Source organism: Oncorhynchus mykiss, chromosome 4 (assembly GCF_057628025.1).
Source record: "Oncorhynchus mykiss isolate SJ-2025 chromosome 4, ASM5762802v1, whole genome shotgun sequence".
Lineage (NCBI taxonomy): Eukaryota > Metazoa > Chordata > Actinopteri > Salmoniformes > Salmonidae > Oncorhynchus > Oncorhynchus mykiss.
The window spans coordinates 6,561,328-6,573,603 of NC_143025.1; the positions used below are offsets into that span (position 1 = coordinate 6,561,328).

The following is a 12,276-nucleotide window of genomic DNA, read 5'->3' on the forward strand; positions in this document are numbered from 1 at the left end:
ATGTGCCTAGATGTTAAATGTATGTACCCAGGATACCTTACCTTTAAGTCCAGGGTTGACCTCTTGACCTCTTGGATCGGCCAGCCCAAGCAAATCGTTATTTGTTCAGATGGTGGCATAACATAAATATATACTAAAAGCCATGCCCAAACTCGAAAACAAACGGAAAGGCTCTTGGCCACTAAACGAACCAGCAGCCTCACGGCTCTGCCAACTGGGACACTGACCGACCATCACCTGATGCGCTTATCAAGCAGGCTCAGCATCTGGACAAGGTTGCTGCTGCCCCCTGGGGATAGAATGTGGAAGTGGTAGTGAGCTGTAGTGTGCTGTCGACACTAAACTATTTACAGTGCTGTGGAAAAGTATTTGCCCCCTTTCAAAATGTCTCTACTTTTCCAAATTTTTGATACTGAATGTTATCAAATATTCAACCGAAACCTAATATTAGATAAAGGGAACCTGAGTTTACAAAAATGAAATGGATACTTATTTCATAAACAGAGTTGTCACACCCTGATCTGTTTCACCTGTCTGTGATTGTCTCCACCCTCCTCCAGGTGTCTTCCCTGTGTAAATCCCTTGTGTATTTATACCTGTGTTCTCTGTTTGTCTGGTGCTAGTTCGTCTTGTTTGTTCAAGTCTACCAGCGTTTTGTGTCTCAGCTCCTACTTTTTCCAGTCTCTCTTTTCTTGTCCTCCTGGTTTTGACCCTTATCCGTCCTGACTCCGAGCCCGCCTGCCTGACCACTTTGCCTGCGCCTGACCCTGAGCCTGTCTGCCGATCTGTACCTTTGCCCCCTTCTGGATTATCGACCTCTGCTTGACCCTGAGCCTGCCTGCCGCCCTGTATCGTTACCCCACCTCTAGGTTACTGGCCGAGGCACTGTTTCCTGAGCCCATGCAACTGGGCAGGGCTGGGCTGTCGCCAGCGGAACGGCAACATCGGATCAGCACAAGGAGCTGTCTGTATTGCGGGACTTTTGGTCATTTTGTGTCCTCGTGACTGGTAAAAACCAGGCTCACTGGTAGGAGCGAGTACTCTAGTGGGCCATATGGGGAACTTTTCTGCTTCCCTTACTCAAACCCATTTTCATGTCATTCTGCTGTGGGGAAACCAGTCCAATCTCTCCGGGTCCTCATTGACTCTGGGGCCGATGAGAGCTTTTTGGACGCCACACTGGCTTCCGAGGTGAACATCCCCACTCAGCCCCTCTCCACTCCCGTGGATGTTAGAGCGTTGGATGGGCGCTTTATAGGTCGGGTCACCCATAGCACCACTCCCATCAACCTACGTGTGTCAGGGAATCACAGCGACACCATTCAGTTCCTGCTCATCAAGTCCCCCAGATCCCCATGGTGTTGGGATTCTCCTGGCTCCAGCCACACAACCTACTCATCAACTGGTCTACAGGTGCCATCATGGGCTGGAGTCCGTTCTGCCACGCCCATTGTCTGAAGTCCGCGCAACCTGCCCCAGGATGTCTTCTTGGGTCCTCGGTGGTTCCGGATCTCTCCGCCATCCCCGCGGGGTACCAGGATCTCCGGGAGGTGTTCAGCAAGTCCCGGTCCACTTCCCTTCTGCCGAACCGCCCCTATGACTGCGGGATTGACCTTCTCCCTAGCACCACGCCACCCCGGGGTCGTCAGTACTCGCTGTCGGGACCTGAAACCAAGGCTATGGAGGACTAAATTGGGGACTCCCTAGCTACTGGATTTATCCGTCCCTCTTCCTCTCCCGCTGGTGCAGGATTCTTCTTCGTGGAGAAGAAGGACAAGACCCTGCACCCGTGCATTGACTACCGGGGACTCAATGACATCACTCTAAAGAACCGTTATCCGCTACCACTCATTTCCTCTGCCTTCAAGCCCCTCCAGTCGGAGCAAATCAACCAGGACCTCGAGACCACTCTGCGCTGCCTAGTCTCCGCCAGCCCCACTGCCACGGGCCTATCACCATTTTGAGTGTTCCCTGGGGTATCAGTCCCCGCTCTTCCCTGAGCAGGAAGAGGAGGTTGGTATACCCTTCTGCCAGGATGTTTGTCCGCTGCTGTCGTCGTATCTGGAGGAGAGCCCGGTCGGCCCTCAAGACCACCTTCAGGTATCGACGACAAGCAGATCGCCATCAGACCCTGGCTCCCCGGTATCGTCTCGGGCAGAAAGTATGGCTATCCACCCGGGATCTGCCCCACCTACCCGGGCAGAAGGTATGGCTATCCACCCGGGATCTGCCCCACCTACCCGGGCAGAAGGTATGGCTATCCACCCGGGATCTGCCCCACCTACCCGGGCAGAATGTATGGCTATCCACCCGGGATCTTCCCCACCTACCCGGGCAGAATGTATGGCTATCCACCTGGGATCTGCCCCACCTACCCGGGCAGAAGGTATGGCTATCCACCTGGGATCTGCCCCACCTACCCGGGCAGAAGGTGTGGCTATCCACCCGGGATCTGCCCCACCTACCCGGGCAGAATGTATGGCTATCCACCTGGGATCTGCCCCACCTACCCGGGCAGAAGGTATGGCTATCCACCTGGGATCTGCCCCACCTACCCGGGCAGAAGGTATGGCTATCCACCCGGGATCTGCCCCACCTACCCGGGCAGAAGGTATGGCTATCCACCCGGGATCTGCCCCTTCGGGTGGAATCCCGCAAACTCTCCCCCCAGTTTATCGGCCCGTTTCCCATCTCCAAGATCATTAGACCCTCTGCTTCTGATGCCCCGTACCCTTCGTATACATCCCACCTTTCATGTGTCCAGGGTCAAACCCATGTCTCTCAGCCCTTTATCTCCCGTTTCCAGGTTACTGACCCCTGCCTGACCCTGAGCCTGCCTGCTGTCCGGTACCGTTGCCCACCTCTGGTTTACTGACCCCTGCCTGACCCTGAGCCTGCCTGCTGTCCGGTACCGTTGCCCACCTCTGGTTTACTGACCCCTGCCTGCCTTGACCTGTCTATTGCCTGCCCCTGTTGGAATATTAAACTATTGTTTATTCGACGTGGTCTGAACCTGAGTCTTATCTTCATACCTGATTAAGTTATGCAACACCCAATGCCCCTGTGTGAAAATAAATAGCCACCTTTTAGCTGTATTAAATCCAACCAAACTCTTCCTGGAGTTGTTGATCAGTCTCTCACATCGCTCTGGACGAATTCTGGCCCACTCTTCTGTGCAGAACTTCTTTAACTCAGCAACATTTGTGGGTTTTCAAGCATATGAACTGCTCATTTCAAGTCCTGCCACAACATCTCAATTGGGATTAAGTCTGAACTTTTAAATAGGCCATTTCAACACTTTTAAATGTGTTGTTTTTTAGACTTGATTGTGTGTTTTGGATCATTGTTTCATTGCATGACCCAGCTGCTCTTCGGCATCAGCTCACAGACAGCAGTTCTGCATACAAGACTGGGCCAAAATTCCTCCAGAGCGATGTGAGAGACTGATCAACAACTACAGGAAGTGTTTGGTTGGAGTCACGGCAACCAAAGGTGGCACAACCAGTTATTGAGTGTAAAGGGGAAATTATTTTTACACACAGGGGAATTTGGTTTTGCATAACTTTGTTAATTAAATAAGTATCAATTGTATTTTTTGTAAACTCAGGTTCCCTTTATCTAATATTCAGTTTTGGTTGAAGATCTGATAACATTCAGTATCAAAAAATATACAAAAAATAGAGAATCAGAAAGGAGTCAAATACTTTTTCACAGGACTGTAAGCTATTGGGGCGGCAGGTAGCCTAGTGGTTAGAGTGTAGAGGTGGCAGGTAGCCTAGTGGTTAGAGTGTAGAGGTGGCAGGTAGCCTAGTGGTTAGAGCGTTGGTCTAGTAACCGAAAGGTTGCAAGATCGAATCCCTGAGCTGACAAGGTAAAAATCTGTCGTTCTGCCCCTGTTCCTAGGCCGTCATTGTAAATAAGAATTTGTTCTTAACTGACTTGCCTAGTTGATATTACATATCAAACCATATTCACAGTAAATCAAATACAGGAAAATAACTAATCAATTATATCTCCTCTCAGATGGACAGCATTCTGTATGCAGAGTTCTTGACCTGGAAAAACAGACCTAGTCTGGACAGAAGTTCAGCCTTCCTGGTGCGGATATACAGGGAGGACATCGGCCCCTGCCTCTCCTTCACACGATCTGAGGTACATAGAATACCATAACAATTCTAATAGCATAATAGAATAGACTACCATAACTATTCGAATAGAATATCATAACTATTCTAATAGCATAATAGAATAACTATTCTATTATGGTATTCTATAACCATAACTATTCTAATAGCATAATAGAATAGAATACCATAACTATTCTATTAGCATAATAGGATACCATAACTATTCTATTAGCATAATAAGATACCATAACTATTCTATTAGCATAATAGGATACCATAACTATTATATTAGCATAATAGAATACCATAACTATTCTATTAGCATAATAGGATACCATAACTATTCTATTAGCATAATAAGATACCATAACTATTCTATTAGCATAATAAGATACCATAACTATTATATTAGCATAATAGGATACCATAACTATTATATTAGCATAATAGGATACCATAACTATTATATTAGCATAATAGGATAACATAACTATTATATTAGCATAATATACTACAATAACTATTATATTAGCATAACAGGATACCATAACTATTATATTAGCATAACAGGATAACATAACTATTATATTAGCATAATAGGATACCATAACTATTATATTAGCATAACAGGATACCAAAACTACTATATTAGCATAATAGGATACCATAACTATGATATTAGCATAATAGGATAACATAACTATTATATTAGCATAATAGAATACCATAACTATTATATTATCATAATATGTTAATACATGTACATGTGTCGGGAGGCCAAAGGCTTTTGTGTGCATGTATAGTTTGTTGTTGTATTAATGCAATGTGACTCCTTGTTCTGGGCACAGTTGTCTCAGTCAGTCCAGAGTGCAGTGGAGAACAACTCTCTAACCATCGAGCCGGTGGCCATGTCAGCTTTACCCATGGTCAGAGCCAACGCCATAGAGTGTGGCGGGCCCAAGTGAGTCATCCCTCAATGTTATTAAAACGTTATTATAATGTTTTAAGGCTGTTTTCCTCAGAAAATGTAGTGCGCTTCATGTTTTGTTTCCTTGCTGTGATACGTCAGAGAGTATCGTGATATTGGTCATGACAACAGTAATCACAACTGAACCACACCCATCTGTCTCTAGTCATCATTCAATAACTATTCATGCTCAAATAAACTCTCTCTCTCTCTCCTTCCTCTTGGTGATTTTTCACAATTGCACCTGTCATCTATAATGAATATCATTATTCATGACTCCATGATAAAATTATGCGAACTTGATTGGTCTGACTTTGTATGGATTAGTTTAGTTTTTCTCTTCAAATCTGTTATGGGTTTCGGGGGTTTCCTCCTGAGTCCTAATGAGCTGAGTCAATGGGCTACACTGATAATGTGGCACTGTTTCCTAATCAAAATGTTGATTGAATTATTTTCCCCAGTGGCTTGAAGGCAGCAGTAGAGATGTAAGTAACTTTAGGAGCGAATCATTTCATTACCTTTTTATTTTCCACTAACAACAAACTTGTTCTGTGCTCTGTGTTGTTCACTGTCCTGTATCACTGTCCTCTCTCATCAGAATGTCCTCCAGCTCTATGTTGTTCACTGTCCTGTATCACTGTCCTCTCTCATCAGAATGCCCTCCAGCTCTATGTTGTTCACTGTCCTGTATCACTGTCCTCTCTCATCAGAATGCCCTCCAGCTCTATGTTGTTCACTGTCCTGTATCACTGTCCTCTCTCATCAGAATGTCCTCCAGCTCTATGTTGTTCACTGTCCTGTATCACTGTCCTCTCTCATCAGAATGCCCTCCAGCTCTATGTTGTTCACTGTCCTGTATCACTGTCCTCTCTCATCAGAATGTCCTCCAGCTCTATGTTGTTCACTGTCCTGTATCACTGTCCTCTCTCATCAGAATGCCCTCCAGCTCTATGTTGTTCACTGTCCTGTATCACTGTCCTCTCTCATCAGAATGCCCTCCAGCTCTGTGTTGTTCACTGTCCTGTATCACTGTCCTCTCTCATCAGAATGCCCTCCAGCTCTGTGTTGTTCACTGTCCTGTATCACTGTCCTCTCTCATCAGAATGCCCTCCAGCACTCTGTCCAGCCATGCATGTCTTGTTGTTGATCACTGCCATCTTGTCTGTCCTCCCGGTGTGTCTGTAGTCTAACATACACAGGTCTTGTAAGGCATCTTGTCTGTCCTCCCGGTGTGTCTGTAGTCTAACATACACAGGTCTTGTAAGGCATCTTGTCTGTCCTCCCGGTGTGTCTGTAGTCTAACATACACAGGTCTTGTAAGGCATCTTGTCTGTCCTCCCGGTGTGTCTGTAGTCTAACATACACAGGTCTTGTAAGGCATCTTGTCTGTCCTCCCGGTGTGTCTGTAGTCTAACATACCTAACATACCTCAGATGTATCTAACTCCATCTGTGTGGAGGAAGCGACTCCATATCTGTCCAGTGTTCAGCTTTTAAGGCCATTTTATTTGTTCCTTTTCTGATGTTAAACAACTAACCATCATGTTGTCATGTCTTCTACATGTATTGCCCGGTTTCCCAGACCCAGGTTAAGCCTAGTCCTGGACGAAAGAACTTGCTCAGTGGAGAATCTCCCTTGAAAGTGCTTTTAAGTATATGTTTAGGCTTAATTTGTGTCCGTGAAACCCGACTCTGTAGAATTCCATAAATGAGTGAGTTAGTTGGTGTTTTTTTCTCTCTGCCTCTATAACAGGAAGTGTGCGTTGAGCGGCATATCCCGGCCCTGTAAGCACCAAATCAAACTGGGTGACGAAGAGAGTTACTACTATATCTCTCCCTCCAGCAGGGCACGGGTACCTAGCAACCATGTTTGTTGTTTTTTTGAAAAATGTATTTCAAAATGTTTTGAAAATAAAAATGTATGTTTTAACTTATCCTCCTCAACATCTACAGACATATAAATAGGACTACTTTTTAATGTTTATAAATACTTTTATCACTTAGGCCTATGTGAGAGAACTTGTGTGTGTGAGCCATTCCTCAATTCCGCCCCTCTAGATCACAGCCGTGTGTAACTTCTTCACCTATATCCGCTATATTCAGCAGGGCCTGGTCAGACATGATGGTAAGTCAGACGTCCCCCCTTCTAAAAGATAGACACAGAGAGAGATCAACAATAGACCCATTTTAACAGTGAAAAATGACAGTGGCAATAAGTTATCTTTGTTACTGCAGACATTAAATCTTGTCTGGCATTCTGAATCTTGACTGAAACTATTTCAACCTTCATGTCTTTGTCTCTCTCTTTCTGTCTCTGTCTCTCTCTGTCTTTGTCTCTCTCTGTCTTTGTCTCTGTCTCTCTCTGTCTTTGTCTCTCTCTCTCTGTCTTTGTCTCTCTCTGTCTTTGTCTCTGTCTCTGTCTGTCTTTGTCTCTCTGTCTTTGTCTCTCTCTGTCTCTCTCTCTCTCTCTCTCTGTCTCTCTCTGTCTTTGTCTCTCTCTGTCTTTGTCTCTCTCTGTCTTTGTCTCTCTCTGTCTTTGTTTCTCTGTCTCTGTCTCTCTCTGTCTCTGTCTCTCTCTGTCTCCGTCTCTCTCCGTCTCTCTCCGTCTCTCTCCGTCTCTCTCCGTCTCTCTCTGTCTCTCTCTGTCTCTCTCTGTCTCTCTCTGTCTCTGTCTCTCTCTGTCTCTCTCTGTCTCTCTCTGTCTTTGTCTCTGCCCGCCTCCAGCGGAGCAGATGTTCTGGGAGGTGACACGTCTACGGAGGGAGATGACTGTGGCCAAGCTGGGCTTCTACCTCACAGACCAGGAATAGGAGGACAGATGGGAGGAGATGTAGACCTAGGTCGTGTTTATTAGGGCACACCGGAGCAAAACGTTTAAAAATGGTTGTGCAACGGACAATGAAAATGAGCTCATTTCTTCCTCTTCGTGCCCAGTGAACACGGCCCAGGGCTAAAAGACAGGAGTCACCAATCAACTGTACGATTTGAGAGTCAGATCACCTGTACCGGTTTCACACTGTCAGGACAACCCGAACTGAACTGGGCTGGCTTGGTTTGGCTCAGTAGTGCGAGAAGCCCTCAGAAGGACATGCGGGACACAGAAACCGGAAGGAGGCTTCAGGAGAACTATGCTGCTCACTTTTCATTCACACAGTGCCATATACCCTCCAGTACTGCGGCATTACCCCTAGGTGTTGTCTCCTCTCTCCTTAGAACCACAGTTGTCTCCTCTCTCCTTAGAGCCACCGTTGTCTCCTCTCTCCTTAGAACCACAGTTGTCACCTCTCTCCTTAGAACCACAGTTGTCTCCTTAGAACCACAGTTGTCTCCTCTCCTTAGAACCACCGTTGTCTCCTCTCACCTTAGAACCACCGTTGTCTCCTCTCTCCTTAGAACCACTGTTGTCTCCTCTCTCCTTAGAACCACCGTTGTCTCCTCTCACCTTAGAACCACTGCAGCAAACCAGACCACCTCTTACTTTAACCTTGATAGATTCTTGCAGTACATTGTAAATGCCTTGCATGACTAATACAGAAAATATGTCTGTAGTTAGAATGGGTTATAGAAGGGCCGGAATTTACTCTGAATATAGCTGCATTTGGGCTGTTTAGTACTAACCAGTTCAGAAATAGTGTGTACACATCCCGTTACATTCAGGTACTTCAGTTAAATAAAAAACAAATAAAGAATCAGATTCACTTTATTTGCCAAGAACATTTACACATACCCAGATGAATAGGAGCTGCCACTTTTGTGCTGCGACTTGCAGTTACACGGTACCAGAAATACAAGTTCCTGAACGAAATGCCTATTCAGTCTTCTCAAATATCCTCGTCTTCATTCTGGATGCTGTGACAGTTTTAGCAATGACTTTTCCTAGAAAATAGAGGTTACAGTCATTTGTTATTTAACGGAATGGAATGATAAACCAACCATGGGTGATTAAGCTATACGTTGTTTCTCCCTCTCCCTAACACTCCCGATGTATTCAGTTTTTAAAAACTAATCTAGTTGGGAAATATAATGGCTTTAAATTGACAGTTGTATTTACACGTCATTTAAAATTCTCTATTTTGTATAATAATAATATAATATATAAGCCCTACATTTATTTTTTACCTTTCTTTTACTAGGCAAGTCAGTTAAGAACAAATTCTTATTTTCAATGACAGCCTAGGAACAGTGGGTTAACTGCCTGTTCAGGGGCATAACAACAGATTTGTGCCTTGTCAGCTCGGGGGTTTGAACTTGCAACCTTCCGGTTACTAGTCCAACACCCTAACCACTAGGCTACCCTGCCGCCCCATGACCAAATAATGTGTAGCTTTGCATGGATACATCCACATATACTGTAGTGTTTAGCCATATCTTGCATGAAAAGCCTTATCAAACTAAATGAACACTATTCACATCTGAACGTGCAATAGTAACTGCTTTCCTCTTAGGCTGCGTTTACACAGGCAGCTCGATTCTGGTCTTTTGTCCACTAATTGGTCCTGGTATTTATTAGGGGAAAAGCATCAGCTACTCTTCCTGGGGTCCACAGGAAGCAATACATAGTACGGAAAGAATATTTTTTAGTCAAGGACTGAAATGTACATGCATTTTAAACTTCACACATAGCCTTCATATGAGTACATGCAGTAGGCACACTCGACCTGGGGACTGTGAAGAGACCTCTGGTGGCATGTATCTAGGTCTAATGCATAGTACAGCGCAGGTTACAATACAAAGATATATCAAAATGTCTGTGTCTCTTCACAGTCCTCCATAAGGTGTTATTATATCTGTTTTTATCCCTAGCTTGAGTTACCTGGGGTCCCCTAGCTTGAGTTACCTGGGGTCCCCTAGCTTGAGTTACCTGGGGTCCCCTAGCTTGAGTTACCTGGGGTCCCCTAGCTTGAGTTACCTGGCGTCCCCCAGCTTGAGTTACCTGTGGTCCCCTAGCTTGAGTTACCTGGGGTCCCCTAGCTTGAGTTACCTGGGGTCCCCTAGCTTGAGTTACCTGGGGTGGCAGAGAGTTGGATGTAGTCGTGGCTCTATTTAATATTTTGCTGGGGACTGTGAAGAGACCTCTGGTGGCATGTGTTGTGTTGAACCAACGAGTGTCCGAACTGTGTGCCTACTGCTTGAACAGACAGTTTGGTATCTTCAACACCTTACACAAAGACCAATAGGGATGCAGTCAATCTCTCCTCAACTTTGAGCCAGGAGAGACTGACATGCATGTTACTGACACTTTGATAGAGCAACGCCCTATCGTGGCCAGACCTCTTCCCATTTTAGCAACCATTGAGTCTATGTTTTGACCATGAAAACTTGCTATCTAGGGTAACACCCAGCAGTTTAATCTCCTCAACTTGCTTAATAGCTACATTATTCAATAAAATACCTAAACAAGGTTTAGCGTTGAGTGGGTAATTTGTCGGAAAAATATCTCAAAAACTAAAAGCATAATTCAGCACCAGCCTACTGCTAGTTACCCATTCTAAAACTGACTGGAGTTGTTATTTAGTTTACTGTTGCAGCCAACGTGTATACTGTTGAATTGTCAACGTACATAGAAACAAAGGTTTTATTCAAGGTCAGTGGAGGGTTATTTGTAAAAACAGAAATCAATAATGACCCTAACCGGCTGCCCTGCGGTACACCACAGTCAACTGAATTTGCATGAGAGAGGCTTCCATTAATGAAAACCCTCTGTGTTCTATTAGATAGTTAACTCTCATTCCATAATAGGTCAGAGGATGGAAATCCATAACACAAGTTTTTTCAGCAAAAGGTTATGAATCAATGACATCAAAAGCTGCACTGAAGTCTAACAAAACAACTCCCACAATCTTCTTATTATCAATTTATTTCAGCCAATCATCAGTCATTTGTGCAGAACATGCTAAAAGCTCAGAAAAAGATCTGATGTGAAAAGATCTGATGTGATTGATCGAAAGACCAATTTGTGGAAAACATCAGAATTGGGCTGCCTGTATAAACGTAGCCTTAGGGCCCGATTCAAATCAAATCCACTTTAGCCGACATCCGCATAGCTGATATTTTGACGCTGTCGGTGGTGGAACAACTGCGTTAAGAGCTTTGAAATAAACAAGCAGCTCCCCGGCATTATACCTAAAGTGGACATTGTCGTTGGCTGCACGGAGTCTCATTAAGAGAAATCCAGTGTTGTTTACCACTTCGAACACTGGAATGTGCTATGTCATCTACACGTCATTATTTAGTTGAATGATTTCCAATTTGAGTGTCATTATTTCTGTATGGCCTATACTTTCTCGTTCTGAACTTGGGGGTGGGTGTGGCTTCGTGAGCAACTGCTCACCGATTTGACAGCTCTAAACGCAGTTCCCTCCCCGCCAAAACAGCAGCATTGCCGGCGTCAGCTAAATGCTTGATCAAAAAAACACAAATCAACATTTTAATTGGGCCACATACACGTGTTTAGCAGATGTTACTGCGGCTCTAGCGAAAGGCTTGATCTGATTGGTTGAGAGAGTCATGTTTATGAGCTCGGAATCTTTGCCTTGTTCCGGCAATATAACAACCAGTACGATCGTATTCTCCAAGAGTCACACAGTTGCGCTGTAGATTGATAGTAAATATATAGTGACCAGTGAGTTGTGTCTGGTCTAGTCTGCTGTCTCTGTTAAAGTATCTTGAATCTGCAATGATTAGTCTTGGCAAATGATATTTGCTCAAATCCTGTTTACATTTTTTTTTAAATTAATGTATCATAGAAATTAAGGGCTCTATTCAATCCATGTTGCTGAAGTTCAGCGTTATTTAAATGTAAAAGCAATGTTCCCGTGATAGTGGAGACGGCTGTTATGTTTACATTTCTATCAAGGGATCTGGAACGCTCCAGGGATCTGGAACGCTCCAGGGATCAGGAACGCTCCAGGGATCTGGAACGCTCCAGGGATCTGGACCGCTCCAGGGATCTGGACCGCTCCAGGGATCTGGACCGCTCCAGGGATCTGGAACGCTCCAGGGATCTGGACCGCTCCAGGGATCTGGAACGCTCCAGGGATCTGGAACGCTCCAGGGATCTGGACCGCTCCAGGGATCTGGAACGCTCCAGGGATCTGGACCGCTCCAGGGATCTGGAACGCTCCAGGGATCTGGACCGCTCCAGGGATCTGGAACGCTCCAGGGATCTGGAACGCTCCAGGGA

The 12,276-nt window shown here is 45.1% G+C and overlaps 1 protein-coding gene across 7 annotated transcripts in view; it reads left to right on the plus strand.

Annotated features, from left to right (window-relative positions):
* The window catches only part of rab3il1 (RAB3A interacting protein (rabin3)-like 1), a 30,707-nt gene extending 21,925 nt beyond the window's left edge, over positions 1-8,782 (plus strand). For all 7 annotated transcript variants that reach the window (XM_036969030.2, XM_036969032.2, XM_090230988.1 and 4 more), the window contains 6 exons: positions 4,024-4,152; positions 4,976-5,088; positions 5,556-5,579; positions 6,847-6,946; positions 7,152-7,218; positions 7,818-8,782. In XM_036969030.2, coding sequence (XP_036824925.2) covers positions 4,024-4,152; positions 4,976-5,088; positions 5,556-5,579; positions 6,847-6,946; positions 7,152-7,218; positions 7,818-7,903 — 519 coding nt within the window. In that variant the 3' untranslated portion in view covers positions 7,904-8,782. The remainder of the gene's footprint in view (positions 1-4,023; positions 4,153-4,975; positions 5,089-5,555; positions 5,580-6,846; positions 6,947-7,151; positions 7,219-7,817) is intronic.
* Positions 8,783-12,276: the final 3,494 nt, after the last annotated feature.